Genomic DNA, 21,678 nt, shown 5'->3' on the forward strand with positions numbered 1-21,678 from the left:
TTTTCACTATTCTTTGGTGTATAGAAAGTTTCTGGTAGTAAAAGTTTTTACTGTCAATTTTGATCAATTCAGTGCATAAAATCAGTGCAGTGCAGTTTCATATTTCTGTCTGGTATGAGCATCTAAATTGCAGACTCAAGAACAAACTTTCCAGAATTGTATCCTTGGCAAATAAAATAATTGGCAGGCCTCAGAATCAATTAACACAACTTTACGTAGAAAGGACAAAGAAGAAGGCGAGAGTTATTCTTGCAGATGGCTCTCATCCTCTTTTCAGCCAGTTTGAGCTCTTGAAGTCAGATAGACGTTATAGAGTTCCCCTAGCAAATAAAAATGTGTATAAGAGGTCCTTTATCCCCAATGCAATTAGAATCATTAATTCAGCAACTTCTTAATTAAGCAGTGTGTAAAGCTTGAATTGTATCCATTTTTTCTTTGTGTTGTGTGTGTAACGTGACTAGTTATTGTGATTTTATTTTATTTGTATGTTGTTATTAATTTTGTTGTGTTGGTGAGCCAAAGACAATTTTCCACTCAGGTGGACAATAAAGTTGTACATTACATTACATTACATTAAAAGCATTTAATTTCTGCACTATTCTGTCTTTACCTAAAGCAGTTGAATAGGGATAGTTCACCCAAAAATTACAATTTTATGTTTATCTACTTACCCCCAGGACATCCAAGATGTAGGTGACTTTGTTTCTTCAGTAGAACACAAACGAAGATTTTTAACTCAAACCGTTGCAGTCTGTCAGTCATATAATGGCAGTCAATGGGACTCATGGTTTTGAGAGAAAAAAAGACATGCACAGACAAAACCAAATTAAACCCTGCGGCTCGTGACGATACATCGAGGTCTAAAGACACGAAATGATCGGTCTGTGAAAGAAACTGAACCGCATTTATATTGTTTTTTACCTCTGATCCACCACACTGTCCAACTGTCCTGAGCACGTTCACAACAGACAGCGCGTGACGCGTTTTCTTCTTCTTCTTCTTCTTGCTTTACAGCAGACACTCCTAACTGAGATTGTAGATAGAGTGTCAATGGTCCATTTGAGAGATAGGTGGCAGTAATGCACTTATAAGTCTGCGATCTTCCGTAAAGCAAGAAGAAGAAAACGCGTCACCCGCCGGCTGTTGTGAACACGCTCAGGACAGTTGGACAGTGTGCATGTCTTTTTTTCTCTCAAAACCATGAGTCCCATTGACTGCCATTATATGACTGACAGACTGCAACGGTTTGAGTTAAAAATCTTCGTTTGGTAAAAAACAATATTTGGAGGAGATTGAGGAGAATGAGGAGAATCCCCCTTTATATGTAAAACGCTTTGAGTACCCAGAAAAGTAAATATAAATATAAATATAAATACTGTTCAGTTTCTTTCACAGACCGATCTTTTTGTGTCTTTAGATCTCAATGTATCGTCACGAACCGCAGGGTTTAATTTGGTTTTGTCTGTGTATGTTTCCTTTTCTCTCAAATCCATGGGTACCATTGACTGCCATTAACGGTTTGAGTTAAAAATCTTCGTTTGTGCTCTACTGAAGAAACAAAGTCACCTACATCCTGGATGCCCTGGGGGTAAGCAGATAAACATAACATTTTCATTTTTGGGTGAACTATCCCTTTAATGGCAAAACAGTGTGAGGACTTCCAAACAGAAGCAGGTTCGAGACAGACGTGCGACTATTCCAGAGAGACGAATGCTGACAGGAATTCTACATGATTGAGCATGACAGCGTCCGACTGAATCCCTCCGTTCTATCTTTCCCTTGTGTCACTGCGTCAGAATCCTCTCTTTCTGCCCTCTAAATATGACACACCTCTCCTTTCCCTCCTCAATGCGCTTGTAAATTGTAGTTTTCCATCTTTTCTCTGCGCTGATCAAAATTTCATAAGCCGAATCAGAAACGTGTACATGTAAACAACATAAATCCAGAACAAAAACAAAACAAAATTATGCTAATTACTATTGTTTTTGTTAGTTTATATTTATCTTGTACAGTTGTGGTTTCAATAGCTAGGGATTGTTTTCCTGTCTGTCGTGTAAATGTTTTTTGGTTCTTTGTTCTTGTTTTATATCCTCATTCATCTCCAGATTTTCTCTCGCGGTTGCAAAACCGCACATAAAAAGATTGCAGCTAATCTCAAATCCACTCTGTTGATAATCTCTGAAGTGCTCTCTGTTCTCAGCAGGGTTTTGCAGTCTACTTGAGACACAAGAATGCTGTCATCATACCTGCACACATCAAAGATGAGGGAATAAATACGTAAATCAAAAGCTCCAGTTGCTAAGGTTATTAGCGGGACGCTTCCAGATGTGTACCCTGTAGCGTTTGTAGTAAAATGTCGTTGTTTGGTAGCTTTCCAGTCTTAATTCACTGTCCGTCTGAGACGCCAAACCCACCTAATGTTTCTAATACACAAATGCGAATCGAATCCAGCATACAATTAACACAGTGCTCTGCCTATTAACTCCTACATATTAATGAATTAGCATGGAGCCCCGCCTATTAACCCTACATATTCATGAATTAGCGTGTGCATATTAATACGTCTCGTATGGGTTGGTTTACTGGGCTGTTACAGTCTAGAAATGTGTTAGATGGGCGCGTGCTGGTTTTTGGGAGTATCGTCTCATTGTCGGTGTCTGGCACCCTCGCTACACCCTTCATGCCAATGGAAACCCCTCCTTCCCAAGCGACTGAGTGTGTGTCTATGTGTGAAACTGGAAGGAGGGGGGAACCCCGTTTACAGATGGGCCGCACAGACGGACAGGCGGCATTGTGGGCCAAGCTGGATGGCACCTCTTCTGAATGCAGATGCCACGGCAACTGGAAAGCGCGAAGATGAGTCCGATGTGCAGTAGGGTGGAAGGACTTTCAGGAGGACGTTATGGAGACATTATGGGGATGTTTATGGAGCAGATGTTAGGGTCTCTGCATTTGACATCTGGGCTTTTATGAGGATGGTGAAGGCCAATGTAATCACAGTGGAGAGGTTGTTTTGAGAGCCCAGATGTTTGTCCAGCCATGGTGCCAGAGGTGTTATTTGTGTGTGTAAGCGTGCGTGTGCTTCTCTTGCAGTAAATTAGCTTTGTTGCACGACAGTCCACTTTAAACCTGGACACTAAAACACTCAACCATAAAAGTATGCAGCTCAGCACGAGGCCTTGACTGGACATCTCAGCTTGAGGTGATGCTTATCTTGAAGGCAAGCTGTTACTTTTCTCTTTGTCTCCTTACTTGTTAGGTTTCTTCTTTCTTTAGCTCCATCTGTTCCAGTTTTCTTCTCTCTGTGAACTTCATAGGGTTTTGCAAATTAATTTCTATGAGAAAAGTCCTCCAATTTAGGAACTCTTCTCAGTTAACCTCAGTTTAGCCATCTGAATTTCATGACCTTAGATCTTGTGAATTAGATTTGAGAACATGTGTTTTACAAAAGTCCTGTCTTTTAGCAGACACATGCATTTAAAATTTATGATCACTCATTCTCAAAATATCTCTCATGGACATTTCCAAATCTTTGTGTAATTCTGTCACCATACCTTTCACTTGATTTAAACAAGGAGGAAGCAATTTTCTGAGGTGTAATATATATGACTAATGTTTTTCTTTCTCTTCCTCTTTTAAATTGCATATTTTCTCTTTATCTTCCGGTCTGTCCAAGCAACAGTAGTCTATCAGGTGGAAAATTGCATTTCTCCAAGTGTCTTTACACACCGTCTGAATAAACAGAACAAATAACAGCGATCTAAACCACCCTGCGGGTGTCACTCAGATCTCCGTCATCTACATTCATGCTCCATTTTAGGCCATTATAACTACAAAAACACCGTCTTTACAAGGCAAGATGGCAGATGACTCCTAAATCAAGTTCCTTCATCATCCGGTCTCCCACCCCCAGCTATCTCTACCTTGCTTTTTTCCCTTTCCTCCTCCCCTCTCATTCCCTCATCATTCACCATCATCCCCCCTTTTCCCTCAAATTTTATTTTTATGAAGTGACCGCGACCATGACAGCTGGCGAATCGCTCCTCCATTATTATATCTCACAAAACAAGACGAAGGACTGAAAAGAGCGAGCAATACGGACAGAGAAATTAAATAAAAGCAAGCGCTCTCTTCCTGGTCACAGCTCGGCAGTTTCTGATTAAATTGTAAATACGTAAGGTTGCTCAAAGGGGTGCGCTGTGGTTGCCCGCTTTGGTAAGTTGGCAAATTAAACTTATCTTAGGTTCAAGGCCCCCCCAAATGTTTAATTTTTTTCAGCTGTAGGCAAAGAGGAAGGCTATTTTCCATCTATCAGTATAACAGCGCCACTGTCAAGCCCCGTTGAACATGATGAGAAAAAGAGAGTAGATATGAAGCCGCATGTGGTCTTTGAAGCAGATCGGAGTATCTGTGTATTTACTAAGAGACCCATAACCATTACAGCACAAACCCCCCTCACTCCCGCCAAACGCCCACCCTGCTGCGTCCACACAACAACTAACATAGCCTGCGGATGAGATGAACTCTGTTCCCCCCCTTACCACCCCCTAAAAAACCTTCAGAAGCATAGGGACCCACTCTCCCTCATTAAAAAAACAACAGCCATTAATACTGGATGAGAAGCAGGGAGGAAGAGGGAGCGAGAGGGGTGATTTTAGTGAAAGGGCGTTGCGCTCCATCACTGAGCATGCGTGTCTTTCTCACATGCTCTCTTTTGGCTTCTTTCATAGAAACACTGATGCAGTCCACTGCAAAGCAGTTGATCTTACACCTCGATCTTTTACACCTTTACAGATGGTACAGTTGTCCTCACTGTCCTCGAGTCTGTTGACCTGTAGAGCTCGAGCTGATGTTCTGTTTGTTCTAGAATTAATTGAGCAAAATTCCTCCAGTCAATGCAAAGATCTGCATTGGCTCCTAAGAGACTCTCTCTTCAATTTCAACTTAGTCTGTGAAAAATTTTAGTGACAGGGCACTATAGATAATCAATGCCTTTGATAGCAAATTGACTCTAGTCATTGATGCACCAAAACTAATGATCCCACAACACTTTCACAACCTGAAATGGATTTTTCTTTTTCTTTAACACATTTAACTTTTTTTTTCCCCCTATTATTAGTATTATTTTTACATTTATTTTATTTTATTTTATTTCCTATAAACAGCTTACTTTTAGGCTAATCGGATGATTTTTATTTGAATTCTTTTTCTTAAACATCTATTTTTTTTTTTTTTTTTTAGGTAGGCCTATCTTCTTATTTTTCCATTTTATTCTTAGTCAGTCTTGTTTTTCAGTAAAACATATATTCCCACTTAACACAAGATAAATTTACCTAAGAAAAATATATTTTTTAATGAGATACGACTGTGCATCTTGCATAGTGATATTTTCCCCCTAATTTTAAACGTAAACCTCATTAAATGTGTTATTTTTGTTATTTTCTAACAGCCATTTCTTACAGTCTAGAAACTGTCAGCCTAAGGAGTTATTTGTATGATCTGGGAGCTGAATTCTTAAATAGCTGCTCAGAAGTGTGTATGTTTGTGCATGCATGTATTAGTGTTAGTATAATGCCATTATTTAGTGTGATGCAGAGCTCCAGGGGCAGTAGGTGGTAGACGGTGGTGCTGTAGCCCTGTAGCAGGGCTCTGTCTGTTGGGATCGCGTTGGGCTGCAGGCCCTGTCTCTGTGTGGTGCTGTGGGACTCATAGAAGGCTAGTGGATGCATAATGAATGCTCTAGTCCACAGGCTCTGTACACAGCATAATTAGCCTCATCAAAGGATGAAGCCATAAGCAACAGAGCGTCTTCCCGCACGTCGAGTCTTAACTAAAACAAAGCCGCCATTAGTCACCTACTTGGCATGAGCCATGCCCGTTCCATTGGGATTCCTGCATTGGTATTGTTTACTTGTTCCTAGAAATTCTTCCTGAAATTGCTTCTGCAAAATATGTTTTTCTGTTGCAGAAAGTCTGGAGGACACAGAGGGTAGGAAGGGTAGAATAACTGTATAATGAGGTGGATCATGTGCACTTTACTGTCAAATTGGTAGTGAACACCATTGTGTCTAATTGCATAAAGCAGAACTTTGTCACTGCCAATGGTTTTAGTCGCCCTTACCCTGAAACTTAACTCGAGGACAAGAGTGTGCAGTCTTGCTCTTGAAGGGCTGATTTCATGCAGAGTTTAGCTCCAACCTGCCCCAACACACTTGCCTGGATGTTTCTAGTAACACTGAAGACCTTGGTTAGCTGGTTCAGTTGTATTTAATTCATATTTGAGCTAAAGTCTGGAGGATAGTGGCCCTTGAGGAGCAGGATTGGTGACCCCTGCTCTTAGGTTAGGCAAAGCTGGTTTTATAATCTCTTTCCAAAATGATTTTCTATGTGCAGTTGAATCCAGCACAAGTAAAATCTCTGTCCAATGGAAAACAAACAAGAAGAGCGTGAGGAAAGATAGGAAAATATCTTTTGTACTTCCCCATCTGTAAATGTTTGACCTCTGTGTTGAAGTTAGCAGTACTGGTATTGGCTAGAGAGTCCTAAAATGCAAGACCACGTCTCTCTCCCCTCTCATTGTTTCCTCACCTAGCAGCCATGCCTTCAAGAAAAAGGTCAAGGTTGCACCAGAGCACCTCAGCGATTTGCTCCACTCTGAAATACACACATTATATTGTCTTCAAGGGTCTGCATGTATGTTTGCACGTGTACCTTGCCCCACTTCAGGCCAAAGCATCAACACAATATTCCGGAAAACAGATCCCTCTTTTTGCCTTGTTTGTGTGACTGGGATTTATAGGGTGTTCCTATGTGTCTTTGACAGTGATACATTGGTTGTATACCTTGAGCCAGCTTTAAATCTGTCCAATCCCCTTTTTATTTTCTTCTTTTCTAAGTGTGAGATGGTGGTTCCTCATTAGATCTTCTGTGAGCTAATGACTGCTGTCTCTGCTGAAAAGGTTCCAGTATGGATCGACTGTGTCCTCTATTGAAAGCCCCAGGGCTCTGGACCATGCGCCGCCCTGACACCAGTAACTCCCCTGAGGGAGGAAGGCTCAGCTACTGACCTGGCCTTCCTGTCAGAAGCTGGAGCCATCTCACACGCGTGCTTACCTTAGCAAATAATTCACCTTTAATGCACACATAAGTCACTGAGACATCTATCCAATGTTTGCGTTTTCATCTGGAAGGTGTCATTTTTAGAGTTTCATCTGCATAAAAAGTGCTAAAACTGGATATTAGAACAACGGACAGCAGATTCATTTGAACCATTTAAGGGGAGACACTACAGGCAAAAACACTGTTTTTTTATGCACCTGTCAATTTTGAGATTTTGGGCTTTTTGGTTTTTCATAAAGTGTTTTTTCAGACTAGTAGAACGAAAACATCCAAAAGACACTGTTAAGTGTTTCTTTTATAGCACTTTATCTATTTGTGTCAATAGATTTCAATTACAATACATATTTTTAAAGGCCGTTTTCTCAAAATGAGTTTTTTCTCCTACACTGAGCCATAAATCTCCACTTCAGTAGCACTTACACACACCAAACTTTACATTTTTATTCCTGTCTATATCCTGAAGGTTTTACAGAGGATTTGTTCATATATAATTTGCTTGATTATATACAACATTTTAATCGCCCCAAAATTGTCAAAATATAGTGTTTTCTGTCTGTTCTAAGTATTTTCTGAATTATGGAGGGACAAAATGAGATACCCAAAATTCCCTCTGTAAAAACTTTTGATTATAATATGTCAAAAAAATTAAACAAGAATTTTGAAACTGACTTCATCCAGTGTTTAGATTTTTGTACTAGAAATGTATGCAAATTAGTGCATATTTCATTAAATAATGCCTCATTTGCATATTTAAACCTAACATTTTAGAAAACTTGTAATACAAAAAATGTTTGCAATTATCAATGTAATCAATCAACTAGGTAAGTAAGGCGATAACTATTAGTTAATTTTTTTACCCTATTCACCTGCAGTGTCTCGCCAGTAGAATGCAGTGATTTCCAGATGATAAGCACTTTTTATAAATGTCTGGAAGATGTATGTGTGTTTACAGGGCAATTATACTTCAATTTAATTTATATATTGTGTTTCTTCAGCAGAAATATACAAAATTTTGTTCTCATTAAACTCTGATGATGGACATAATGTGTCACCTATGTGCGGTACCTGTCGTATTAGGTAAATGCCTATCTCTGTGTGTAATGCTGTGGGAGTGTAAACATTATGCCAAATGTAGACACACATCTTCGAAAGGGTTAAATACTGTGGTTTATCGTGAATGTGAGACTCTGTCTGACTGTCGTTGTGAGTGAAATCGCTATTGACAGCGGCACAGGGCTGATAAGAGGGGCTTAGTCGCTAATTACTGCATGGCACTGTCTGTTCCAGTCAATGAAGACATCCCTCTGTCTCTCTCTCTGGACTGGACCCTCTGTTTTTTGGGGAATTGTAGATTAGCCAGCATTCTTTGCCTCTCTCTCCATCCTCTTCGCTCACTCATCAACTCGTTAAATGCAAATGTGCTCATTTGCTTGTAAGGATGGCAGGCTTTAGCATCTCTCCAGTGTGTTATGTTTGGTTATCTGCGCTACAGTGTCTCTGCTCTCGCTAATCTCCAAACATTAGATTACTTTCTGCTAATTAAAGTGACTTCAGAGCCAAGTAGGTGATGGAAAAAGAGGCAGAAGAGAAGTGATTGAAATTACCTTAATTTTTCTGTCTCAGAACATAGCGTGGACAGATTAGCATGACTAGGTTAAGGGGATGAACAGCTCTGATTGTGAACGTTCTTGAATTTCTGTCTGGAACAGTGGATAATAGTGGTTGTCTCATTAGACACTTCTGGGAAGATGATTCAGTGAGTTCATGGATTTACATCTTTTAGTCAAGCCTCCCCTGCAAACCCTGCTGGAAATGGATGGTAGCTGGGTTTACATTGTGTTTCGCTAGTCAAAGCTTGTCATTATTAGTCATTAGCTCATCTTAGACAAAGTATCCTAGGTTAACTTGGTTTGCACAGGTAGACTACCTTGTGTTCCAAAACACCTTGACCACCCTAATCTGATACCTAAGAGGGAAATGTTCCTTGTAATAAGATAATAAAGATTTCTCAGCATGTACTGCAGTGTTTTGTTGGACCAGGTTGTACCATTAACAGAACTTGCAGGTTTAATAAACTGCAGATAAGGGAGTTTTAGCTCAAGCTGCTGTTGGGGAGCTTACGACTTGAAATGGTACGTTTCTATGGGACTGTTACCGGCTCAAGCTTAGCTCACATTTTTAGCAAGCCAGGGGGAAGAGAGAATGAGACTGCTGAGATCAGCAGCACAGAGTTGCTATAAGTGAAAGGAAAGGAGAGAGCTGCGCAGAAATTGCTTATAGATTTATTTTTGTCAAAATTGGAATTGGCCTATGTGTTTTTCTCACTTCATCCTCTCTTTCTCTCTTTCAAGTTTTACACCCTCTGCATTTTTAGTATTATGCCTAAATCTGTAAACCGTATGTGTATGTGCTACTTTCAGCAGAATGTGTTAAATAGAGGGTAAATGGCAGTGCGCGCACACACTCTTATGTTTGACAGCGACGGGGATAAATGTCACTCGTGACAATGTGTGTGTTGTGCCAGAGAGATGCCCTTTTCCGCGACGTCCCCCTACGACCCCTCCAGCACGCTCAGGTCTCAATATGGTGTCAAGTGCTGGGACCTGCACATCTATATGCATGTTCACACCTTTGTGCACACATACAGATACGCAAGCAGGTGGAGGAGGGTTGCTAGAGCTCCGAGTCCCGGAGCGGAGAAGTGCTGACGAAGTAGGATGTGATTTCAGGATCACTGTGTTTAGAGATACCGAGTGTGATGCCTGCTAAACAACTTCTCCTCCTGTGCTGTTTAGCTTTTGTGGCTTACTGCTCAACCTCAGTATTCCTGTTCAGGTATATGTCATTGTCTCTAGAGTAGTTTCTCCTTCTCCTCGATATTTTGTTGTTTTTTATTTGTGAGTGTAGTCACAGTAATCTCCACAAAACATTATCTCTGTCGGCAGCAAGGATTTCTCTTTCCTCTGGCTTTTCCCGACCCCATTCTTTAGTTTATCTCGTAGTATTCGTCATGTTTTGTAAATAAACAGCTCCTAAATAATGATGCCATATAACCCATTAACATGGGCCTTTAGCCATAATAAAAGGTGCAATCCATATTGCAAACGGCCATGGCGAACACTTAATTAATCTTAATTGCCTGCCAGTCGGAACAGCCTGCGGAGTCCACGTCATTACTCTAAACGACTTCTTCTTGCAAAATTGCACACACCAGATTTTTTTTTCTCGTCCATTCTCCCTGCTTGACGTGATGAAATGCAAACCTTCCCCTTTAGCCTTCTATCAGTCTGCTTCTTATCCTAGCAATTCCGCCGCACGGAGGACCAGTAAAACCTTTCGTAAGCTGCCAAACAGCTTTGGCTGTTGGTGGGGAGGCTATTGGGGAGGCTATTTGCCATTGTGGTCCAGGCGGAAGAGGGATGGGGGTAGGGGGATGAATCGGGTTGAGAAATGGTTCTTCCTCAGTCCTTATCACTGTGCCGCACACCTGCAGTCCTTATGGTGCAGTGCTCCTAATTGCTTTCCTCCCTCAACCTCACTACGCAAGGCCTGCTCCCAGTATCTGCCCATGCCTCACGTTTCTGGATAACTGCCTCTCTTGTCTATTAATGCTGTTGAAGACATAGATTTATGGGTCTTGCCATGTGGCTTGCAGGAAAGGGTGCAAAGAATTGGCTCTTCTGTAGGTGCCATGTTGTTGCTGCCCTTGTCTGGAATAAGGATGGACAGTTATCTTTTAGTGTACCACTTTGGGGAAACCAAAGTGTATAACTTTTTGTATACCATAGTGTATCGACAACTCCCAGGCCCATATAAATGGTTTATGAGAGTCCTTAACCTGCAGGAGAGATTCACTTATGGCTGAAAGCTACTTGTTCCCCAAACCAAAATAGAACTGAAAACAGTCTCGTTCTCAGTCAGGTAGACTTGCAAATAAAGAGCAGGCACATGAGTAGATAGGCAGGTGAGGTAAAGGTGACTAAAAGCTGTAAGTTCCACAGTGGGATCTTCTGGTCTGATCTTATTTTCAGTTTGCACACGACTTCCTCATAAAAGGTTAATGCAGAAGATTTTAGAGAAAGTCAGACCAGTGCTTTTTAAAGTAGCCCTCAGAATATGCAACATCTGTCCAGGCATAATGACACCCGACCATTACTGGTCCCTTACGTCAGGCCAGTCATTGAGAGGTAATTTGGAAACACTATGGGGCCTGAAGATGGATAGTTCTCAAGACCTCTCTCTGGTCTCAAAGTGTCGTAATAGTCCTGTCTCTGTCTGGAGGTCTGTGGGAGGCTTCTGTAATGTGTAGAGTTCATCTCTGGTGTACATTGAAAAGCACTTCCTCCCTGAAGGATGAGACATAGGGACAAAGACTGTTTCCACTCTGGCTGGAGTAGATGAGAGAGGTAGGGTACTGTGGGCTTTCAGGAATGCCTATTTGTCAGGCTGGAGAAAATGGCTGCCCCCCCCTTAATTCTTGTTCTCTTGCCTCCTCTTTCTCTCACAAAAGTACTCTCCAAGTGCACTCATGTTTTTTTTCCAAAGAATATTACTATATGAAGCAAGAAAGGAGGGGAAAAAGAGAACAAGATGAGAGGGTGTCTTTAACGATAGCTACTTCCAGGGTCCGTCCAGGCACAGCTGAGAACATTAAGCATGGCACGCAGTGACTGACCGCGGCATTCACGTCCGCAAAGCGTAACCGTATCCCTGCTATTTTAGGCACTTGGCCTAGGCTCACGTACCACTCCCAGCGGCACAGCTGGACAGGGTGAAGCAACGGAAACAGCAGCAGTTGGAGTGGATACTTCATGATCTGGCCTCTGAGGTCAGGAGGGGTCTAAGATCTGCCAGTTGGCAGCGCCCTCAGTGGTGATAAATGTTCGGGAACTCTTTGGGTGACGCCAAATTTCTCATCATTAATCCAGGCCATTATAAGGCCTTTTCCACCGTCATTGATCCCACAGTTCCTATCCCCCCAGCTGACGCAGCCCCTCCAGAGAGGGAGGGTGGGGGTGGCCTGGGTCATTGGTTATCGAGGAAGGAGGATGGAGATCAAGTCCCTGGCAGTGTGTCAGCAGCAGCCGGAAGGTACAGGAGTGCAGCAGATGTTGTGAAGTACAAATCTTCCATTCGCATACAAATTTGAGTTTGCTGACAGTGGAAGTGTTGTTCGGTAAAACTGGGTTTGAGGGTGGAAAAGCTTTTGGAGTTTTACCATATGTCACCAGAATGTAAAGGTCACCCTTTATGCTGTGGTAAATTACAGAAAAATAATCTGCGTATTCAGACATGATTTTAAGGAAAGCGTATACTGAGAAGTATTCTGAAACTGTAAATTTCCAGTTCGTAGCTACTGCTCTCTGATTTCTTTGAAGAGTTTGGCAGAGTGTGAAAGAGCAAAAACCAACACTCTGTAATATTTGTTCTGCAGTCTTTCTTTCTTTCTTTCTTTCTTTCTTTTTCTGGCTCCCTCCTCCATTCCTTGCTTTCATCTTTTTTTCTTGGTTTCCTCCTTCCTTTTTGTTAATTTTTTCTTTGATGGCTCCATCCTTTTGGTTTGTTAATTTTTTGCTTTCTTTGGTTCTTTTTTTTTTTTTTTCTTGTCTCCTTTGGTCCTTTTCATTCATTCATTCATTCCTATTTACTTTCCTTTCTTCTTTTCTTTCATTGTTTATTCGTTCATTCCTTCCAACCTTTCATCCATTGATCCATCTATCCATATGGGGAGGTTTGATTCTCACCATCTTCTCCTCTCTCTCTCTCCCTCCCTTTCTCTCTCTTTTACACTCCATCTCTCTTTTTCTTTCTCATTCGCTCTTCTGCTTGCACTTATAAATTATATCAAATAAAACAAAGGAAAGTCTATCAGCTGTGAAATTGCTGATCATCAGGGCCTTCATGTCTCCACCCACTATAGGACATGAGGGATTCCAGAGAGGTGTAAAAAGAGAAGAAAAGAATGAGGGAAGTGGATGATTTTTGTCCCCCAGGGTCTGTCTGCTACTCAAGAGTATCTCTTGATCAAGAGTAGCCCCTTCTAATTGCCCAGCTTCCAGGACAGATGGAAGATTTCCTCTGCCCTGCAGGGGACAGACTGTATTTAGCACTGCAAACTGTTGCTTCAGTCTTCTTCTAAATGCAGACACCAAGACATTTTCTGAGAGAAATCTTAATTTGCCTCTTTAATCTCTATAATAATTAAAATACTGCTTAAATAATATTTTATCCTTTTAACAAGCGAAAGTAATGCTCTTTGGTGTTAAGTCAAAACAAAGAGAAACTGAACCTTTTTGTGATCTGTCGACACATCCAGCAGCGAAGCAGGAATGGACACACAGTGCAGGTGTTTTTTGGAATGGGAATGTGTCTGTTTGTGTGCACGTGTGTGTGTGTGTGTGTGTGGGTCAGCTAGCCGGTGTAATTACTCGGATCACTGAGCATGAAGGTGGGGCCATGCTCTCCTGTCAGTAGTAGGTCGTGGCTGGCAGCTGGGGAGCTAATACTCCTATCAACAGCTGTGTAATCACAATCCTGTAGTCCAGCCAGCCTGGACACGCTTACCTGCCAATACACCACATTCACCGGCCCCTGGACTCCAACTCCCATGATCCTTTGATGCAATTGCAGGTGCACACTCAATAGACAGAACAGGGAGCTCTAATTAGAGGCCTGCACATGAATTGCTTGACTGTTGTTGGGGAATTTGCTGGAAGCACAGCTCCAGGTGGGAGAGGTCAAGGTGTTTCCCTGAAAATGAATGCAGACAGTGGAGTTTTGATTAGCATCAATTTGCACCATTCCCATTCCCGAGACCTATTCATACATTTCCAAGTTCGAAATCTCAGGCATTTCAAAACCAGCTACAGAACTAGCAAGAGGCATTATCTGGAGTTATTGCCTTGTAATGGTTGATCCCATCTTTTCATTTGTTGGCAGAGGCAACGGTCACGGTAGCTGGTGGGTTCTGTGGTCTCGGGGAAGATGAAGACATTAAGGGGAGGTGTTGCTTTATTACTTCACTGTTTCCCTAATGGAAGAAAAAAATTAAATTAGCTGCTAATTTGCACTGATGTCTCTGGTGGCAGGAAGTTGCATGTCGTGTCAGTTTCTATTAGAAGAAGCTCTGTCACTTTTTTTCATGTGATATTTCCTTCTGACTGAACAGCGAGTAGCGCATGCTGCGATTGACCTTTTCAGAAGACACCATGATGTTTGCAATATTAAATAAATTATCAGTATGTTAAATGACATGAAGTAATTAAAAAGCGCTTGTTGTTCCTCATGAACATGATGAACATGATGTTCCATTCATCATGTTCGTTCCATATTTATTTTAAAATTGTGATTTTTTTTCAGTCACTTTCTTTGCCGTTTCCAGACAGCTGTCTCTTTGATCTCAGACCACAAAAAGCTTATGTTTCTCATCAGAAAATCTCGCCATTTCATTAATTGACTGTCTGCGGGTGTCTTACCATGCTCAATGCGATGACTGACGCTTTTCACTACGATGAGTATCATAAAGGTAATTGCGCCTGTGTTTAATAAGATTAGCCGCGGCCTATTTCCGCTAACAAATGTCCCACATTTAATTCCTTGAATGCAAGCACACGCAATTTGTGTTTAATCTTTATGCATTTGTATAGTTATGTTAAAGATGTAAGGGAGGTGATATGGGGTTTAGGCGTCTTTCACTCAGAAATGTCTCGATAAAAACAATGGCCTGTGATTGGATGTCGAGGTGGATGAAAAGTAAAGATTGATTTCCATTTACCCCCCATTAAGAGTCAGACATCTGGAATATTGCCTGCATATCAGGCGTGTGTCATCTGTTTTACATTCAGGAGCTTTAACGGAGGCCTTTCCTCCTCCGCCCTGTCAGAATAACTTTGCTCGCTCGTGTCTGGAATGTGAGCTCTCTGCCTGCCTTTGACAGATGAATAGAAATCAAGCTGCATTGTTTGATAGGTGCTTGGAATTGTTTCCCTTCGTTGCTAATAGGGGTTCAGCACGGTGAATCTGTCTTTGTGTAGGTTTCTCAAGTGTGTGTGTGTGGTGTATTTCTCTGTCTGTCTGTCTGTCTATTTCTGTGTGCATTTTATGTGTTGTGTGTTTCCCTCTGTGTGTGTTTCCTCTCGGGTCGGCAGGCCGCCCCATGTCATGTTGTTGTCAGTCAGGAGCTGCAGGCCAAGCGTGGAGACGGAGAAGGAGACAGAGGAAAGCATGAAAAATACATGATAATCATGCCGCCACACTGAGCACAAAGGCCTAATTGGGAAAGAGGCTCTTTTCCCCTGTTTGTGCTGCTGTAGCAGCCTGCGGGCTCCAAAGCTCTGGCTTTCACAGAGAGACGGCACGCTGCGACTCTATTACAATCCTTTACTTTATCTTATTTATTCAGACACTGCTTTTTGCATAGGGATTCACAACATTGTGTTTTTAAAAATTCTTTAAAAACAATAGCAAAAAGCAAAGGCAAGCAATGAGCATCCAAAACAAAATGTATGCATGTTGATGTTTTGTCTGGTTCACTCTTTTTTTTTCTTCTGGTTTGTTATGTCTGTGTTAGGGCTGCAACAAACAACTATTTTGATAACTGAGCATTTTAATTATTTCTTTGATTCCAAATAATATATGCAATACATTTTGAAAATGAGTTAAAATGTAAATGATAAAAACAAAAAATGATTTAAAATAAAACCACAATCTAAGTGTTTACTGCCAAGTTGTTCTCCATGCACAGCACAAAGACTAATCGATAATGAAATTTGTTGTGGTTTATTTTCATTTTTGATTATTATCTGTTTGATTGATTCATTGTTGCATGCTTAATTTGATTCTGGATTTATGCCAAAATGAAAAGTAATGTTGTTTGGCTTTATGATAAAATTTTGGAGCCTCGTGCTTTGGCCTGCACAACTAATGCGATGAATGTATAAATAAGGAGTAAAAGAATGAAGGACATTTTTGTTTACCCTCCACTTCTGTCTCCACCCCTCCATTCTTTCATCCATTAAACCCGGCCAAGCCCAGACGGCTGTCCCTGCAATGCCTGATTATAAAACAATGCCTTATCAGAAGAGCATTCTCCTGCCATAAATCAATTAGAGGCCGTGTGCGGATCCGCCAAGCTGCATGCAAAACTCACCGCCTACTGACAAACACACACACGCTCGTCCCCTGCAGCCCCCTCTGAGAGCAGCCAAATTAATAACAGTAAGTGGATAAAACCCTGGGTCACACCAGCATCTCAGTGCAATTCCTGCATGTGGATTAAAGTGCAGCTGGACAGGGATGACTGAACCGATTCCACTCTCCCTTGATTCCGTCTGATTCACTTGCTAATGGTAACCGAAAAAAAAAACAGGACTTAATTGGCATTTGAACCCCAAGCATTTTGCTGCTCCTGGAATATCTGGATGTGGTTCGGAAAACGTAGAGTTAGCAAAAATGCAATGTTGGTTTTGAGCTCAAAAGATTCCTTGTTCTTTTTTAGGGGACTAGCACTTCAGTAAATGCACTTTTTCTTTCTTTTAACTGGACATCTTGACATTTAATGTGGTTGGTTGTGTGCTTTGGTCATAACAGTGTCCTTTATTTGTCCTGCAGGAGACGGGCAGGTCATGGTACCTGATTAAGTGTGCTTGTGGTCTGAGAGACCTTGGGTTCCTGTGGTCCTCCAAGGCTTTATGTCATGCTTTATTCCTCGTCATAAATCCTGCTGAAGGATGGCTCAGACTCTCAGACGAGCTTTTTCATCTCCTCTAACCTTCCATCCCACTTGTTTTTTCTCATCATTTTGAAATTAAGATGTGGTTCTCCTAAGGTCAGCAGAAATCTCGCTCTGCTTCTTCATGTTTGGAGTATTCTAGCTGTCCATTTCTGTTCTTCCTTTGTTGTTGTGCTATTCTTTTCGCTTTGAGTAGCTGACCCTATGTTTTCACCGCTTGTGGCAGTTGTCGCCAGCTCTCCGGGGAGCCGATGGCCCTCGGAATCACCACAGGAAAGAGGGAAGGGGTTGTTACTTTAATTTTCTCTGGCAATGTCAGCAAAGGGCAGAGAATAAGAGTGGGGGTGGATGCCGAAGCTTTGGCATTGCACGATTTCCAGACCTCAGTGTTACTCAAGTTCTTTTTAATGGCTTTTCCAAGCTGTCCGTTGGATAGAGGGCCATCTACTCTGATGGACAAGACAAACGATATCGGGGATGAGTTTAAAACAGTTCAACCTCTCACCCCTGTTTGTCACCCCGTGTGACATGCAGTTTCGGGGGCCGGCGTGAAGACAGGCGAGTGATATGATGTGTCGAAGTGTTGGGGGTCAACTAATCCAACAGCCCAGCATGCCAGCAGTCTCTCACGCACGACTGCCTTTCAATAAATAAAAAATGGAGAACGTGTCTCGCAAATGTAATATTAACCTCCCCATCTCCAGAGAGAGAAAGGCAGGGTTTGGTGCACAAGTACGTCTCTGGTTTGAAGGCGAAGACACACTGTGCTAATGGAAACGCACGCTCTTAGTGTTTGAGGATTACCTTTAAGGACTTCGGTCTCTAGAGAGGTAGGGGGAGGGAATCGGTGCACCCAAGACGTCCTGTTTGAACCCGACGACTACCTATTGCATCTTATTCCTGAAGCAATTACGCATGTTTGCAACCCGCCGCCCAACGCAATCGAAAAGGTCGTTTTCTGAGGGAGGAGGTTGAAAGGTTTGAGATGCAGCCTTCACCTGAAGTTGACAGACCACGGTGGCGCGGCTGTCTCCTGCATCGCTGCTCAACCATCCACATCCCCTCGCATGGCTCTCTGCTTTTTTTTTTAGGAGATAGCCAATTGGTTACGGTCCCTGGGAGAAAGCAACTGACCTCTGGAACTGAATTTTTATTATTCTATTTTTTCAATAAGCCAGAACCGTTCCTGTTCAGTGTCCCCCGGAATGAAGCCATAAAAACTATTCCAGTCCCTGCTGGAATTCATGTTAATATTATAATTGTGAGAGATAAAATGCTCTGGCATTTCGGAAATAATATTAATGGAGACCTTCAAGTAAAAAAAGAAATAAAGAAGAAATCAAAAGAACAAAAGGAAGACCGTTCCCGGGCTTTATCTTCAACTTTCATTACTGTGCAGTTAATGGAACGATGGCTTGGAGAGAATGTTAATTACCGATTCACTGGTTTTGACAGAAAGAGAATTTAACAATGCATTTAACATTATAAGAAGTTATTTTCTCATTGTTTCCCCCCCCCCCCCCTCCATCTGTAAGCAGTGATTCACTCTGTTGAATCTAGCTTTGTCACATTGGTGTCCTTCATGATTTCCTGCTCAACCAAGACAAGTGACGCACAGCTGTCCCATCCTGCATTTTAATTTCATTGTAATAATAATTCAGGAGCCTTCAGCTATTCCTTGAAGAGAAGTAATATCAAATGCAATAATATTTAATGATACTGAAACTGTTGATTTAGACTTGTTTCTAAACTTGAAAATACACGATTGTTAGCTTTGTATTTTACCAACACTTTGCAAACTGACTCTTTGACCCATAATTCTTTAATTCTTTAATTCTGTAGAGCTGTAGACAGTTTTTTTTTAAATCTCGATTTATCTGTTTTCTGTCTCTCTACATGTTATTCTTATCCATTATTTAATCTTTCTTCAATAATGAAGAGCAAACACAACCTCTTCATTTACTGACTCCAAAATTCTGCAGACTGCATTGTCGTAAGTGTGTGCTAAAGCGATAAATGGCGTAACCGACTACGCCCTAATTGCATCTGGCCCAGAAATAGATTTGACATGTTTTCCAATTGTTTGCATTGGAAGTGCAAACTCTGCAGAAGTCATAAGCAGCTTCAAAGCTTCCAGACCGAAGATCAAAGGCTCTCTGCTTTGCTGACTAACTAGCCTGCCTTTTGCCGTGCATATATTCAAAATCAATTTTATTGAAGCAACGCGAAAATAAATAAATAAATGCACAGTCATTACACCCACACAAATCCATTTACATCAACAAACCATTCCCATGATTGGTGTCGAAGAGCGATCAGGCGAACCGTACAACAGCGTTATGCCCTGGTGCATGCTAAAATGGAGTTGTTTGTGAGTGCACTATGATGTGTAGTTTGAGCACCGCCCTTCAAAGTTGCCGTATCAAGTTGGTGCTCCACCGTTCTCCGCCTCAGTGCTGACCTTGTATGTATTATGAACGCTTAACAGACCCCTACAGCATTTAATCTGAATACAGAAAGAAATGCTTTGCCATTTCAGAATTGTTATGAATCTAGTGTCATTTCTAAGATGTGCATAGTTATAGAAAGAACCTATAAAGGAATCCTTCGGGCTGGATTGCAGTTTTCAGTGCCAGGGCTTTAATGGTGGATCATGCTTGAATATGCAATGTCTCTCCCTCTCTCTTTCATTCCTGTCTCCCATCTCTTCCCCTTCATTCAACTTCAGACAGATTTTCTGCTTCACTGACATTCCTACAGCAAAAAGCCCAAGCGAGGAGTCATTCAAGGTCAAAAGAGGAGGAGAGCGAGAGGGAAAGAATTATGCATTCACAGAAAACTGCAAGCTTTGTTGTTGTCAATGATTCCCTAATAATTCACACCTAAGAGAGTTCAGTCTCTCGTCGAATATCATTCTCTCAAATTAAACCCACTCCAGACGTTTCTGTGTTTACTTTCTACCTGACTCCCCCTCATGCTAATCTTCTTGGATTTAGCATGATATATCAGCCAGAGCTTTTCTGTTCAAGCGGCGAACAACTTTTAAATCCCTCTTAAAGACTTGGGAATTCCTTGGGCTTAGCTCGATTAAAGCAGATAATACCGATAATGGCGGCCAACGCCATAATTATTATGAACGGCGCATATGTTTGTCCACCGCCGCCTGAGAGGCTCTCATTTCCGCTTCATCTTGGGATGTATTTTAGATCGTGTCTTTGGTTTTGAGGGAGGGATTGTGTTGGGAATCCCCTGCTGTCATAAAGAGAAGCCTGGCTTTTCATTTATTCATTTGTTCCAGTCATCCATCCATCCATACCTGTCTTTCCTTTTCATATCCTCTCATTTGAAGTAGGTCACACAGGGAATGGAAAAAGGTCAATGCATTTCTCTCTTTCTCTCTCTTCTGAAGCATCGTCCTTCATATCCATTCTTGTCATTGACCGGCCTGCCGATATTGATTGTTTGGAGAGGAAAGGGTTACTTCAGAGAGAGGGAGAGGCTGTTTTGGAGCCCGGGCTAATATGCAGATAATGTCATTAGCACAGTGCCGCTGCTCTCCGGGGCCCATCGAGTTCCTGTCGGAGGCTGTTAGCTTGAGACGCCATGCTGACAGCTCTTGTCCGGAGTCCGTGTAGAGCCCAGCATAAGTCCGTTAGGCTTTCAGCACCCTGCCTGAGCTGTGTGCATGTATGTGTGTGTGTGTGTGTGTTGCCATTAATAGGCCATTCTTCCATAAATACGCATGTAGACACTCTCAGAGGTGATAACACAGCTAAGCCCATGATGAAAAACTTCTTGACACGTAGTTGATGCTGGGCTAATACTGCATGCTTTGTCATGGTGAGGGTTTCAGCAGGTCTGTCGCATACGGGATCAGTGCTGGTGTTTGGTCTCTGGTGCTGAGCATTAAGGGCTTTCCGGGAAACATTTGTTCTTTGAAAACAATTTGTGGACAATAATAACTAGGCAGTTAAGGGAAGAAAGATATTTTGAGAGTACAAGGACAAATATACACAATAGTAGTAATACAAGAGAACCTGCTGGATTCAGCACTGAACAGCTCCTGATATATATACAATAATGTCTCTCTCTCGTTCTCTGAGTGTGTAACCACAGACCCTCCAAACCCTCTTGTTGAGGAGTTTGTCTGCGACCAGTCCTCAGATCAAGATGAGATTAAGCTCTGCTGAGTAAACCATATCTGACTGCGTTCGCTGACCTTCCCTCAGCTCCATTAAGCTCACGCTCTATCCCAGAATTCACTGCCGTTTTCACACATGTGGCTGAAATGCAATTTAAAGACCTTGAATTGTGTGTTTCATTTAATCTGTGGGTGTTTGTAGTCTTGTCACTAATTTTTTATTTTTTCTTCTCTTTTTCCTTCCATGTGCTGTTACCGTGCACCTCTCTGTGAAATGGCTGGTACAGGTGAGTAGAATAAATATTTATTTATTCCTTTATTTTATTTTTAATCATTTTTATTTTTCATATTTTCATTCTGATATTTGCATACTGAATTGTGATTTATATAGTGTATTCATTGAAATTTAACAAAAAATTCATTTTCTTTTTGAGATGTGCATTTGTGCTGTCTTTTGCCTGGGAATAGCTATGGAGCGTTTGAATATTGCATGTTACTATCAGTATGTTTCCTTTTGTTCTTCTTTCTGTATTGCTGTAACTAATTTATCCAAAATGTCAACACTTATCTGTTGCTGCCTTGCGAGCACAGATATTTCCTTCAGGAAATTCAAAACTAGTTCTTTTTTCTCATTCACCTAGAAGAAAGGATAAAAGGAGAGAAGATGCAATCGCTTTTTCTCTCAATT

General features: G+C 41.6%; 1 protein-coding gene across 12 annotated transcripts in view; it reads left to right on the top strand.

Moving 5' to 3' along the window:
• robo2 (roundabout, axon guidance receptor, homolog 2 (Drosophila)) overlaps positions 1-21,678 on the top strand; it is a 415,989-nt gene that overhangs the window by 261,813 nt on the left and 132,498 nt on the right. The window contains exon 1 of one of the 12 annotated variants that reach the window (XM_058745030.1): positions 16,226-16,335. The exons of the other annotated variants lie outside the window; for them this stretch is intronic. Within the exon in view, the coding sequence (XP_058601013.1) occupies position 16,335 (1 nt within the window). The 5' untranslated portion in view covers positions 16,226-16,334. Of the gene's footprint in view, positions 1-16,225; positions 16,336-21,678 lie in introns of those variants that run through there. 12 annotated transcript variants of the gene reach the window in all.

This window comes from Onychostoma macrolepis, chromosome 15, assembly GCF_012432095.1.
Source record: "Onychostoma macrolepis isolate SWU-2019 chromosome 15, ASM1243209v1, whole genome shotgun sequence".
Classification (NCBI taxonomy): Eukaryota; Metazoa; Chordata; class Actinopteri; order Cypriniformes; family Cyprinidae; genus Onychostoma; species Onychostoma macrolepis.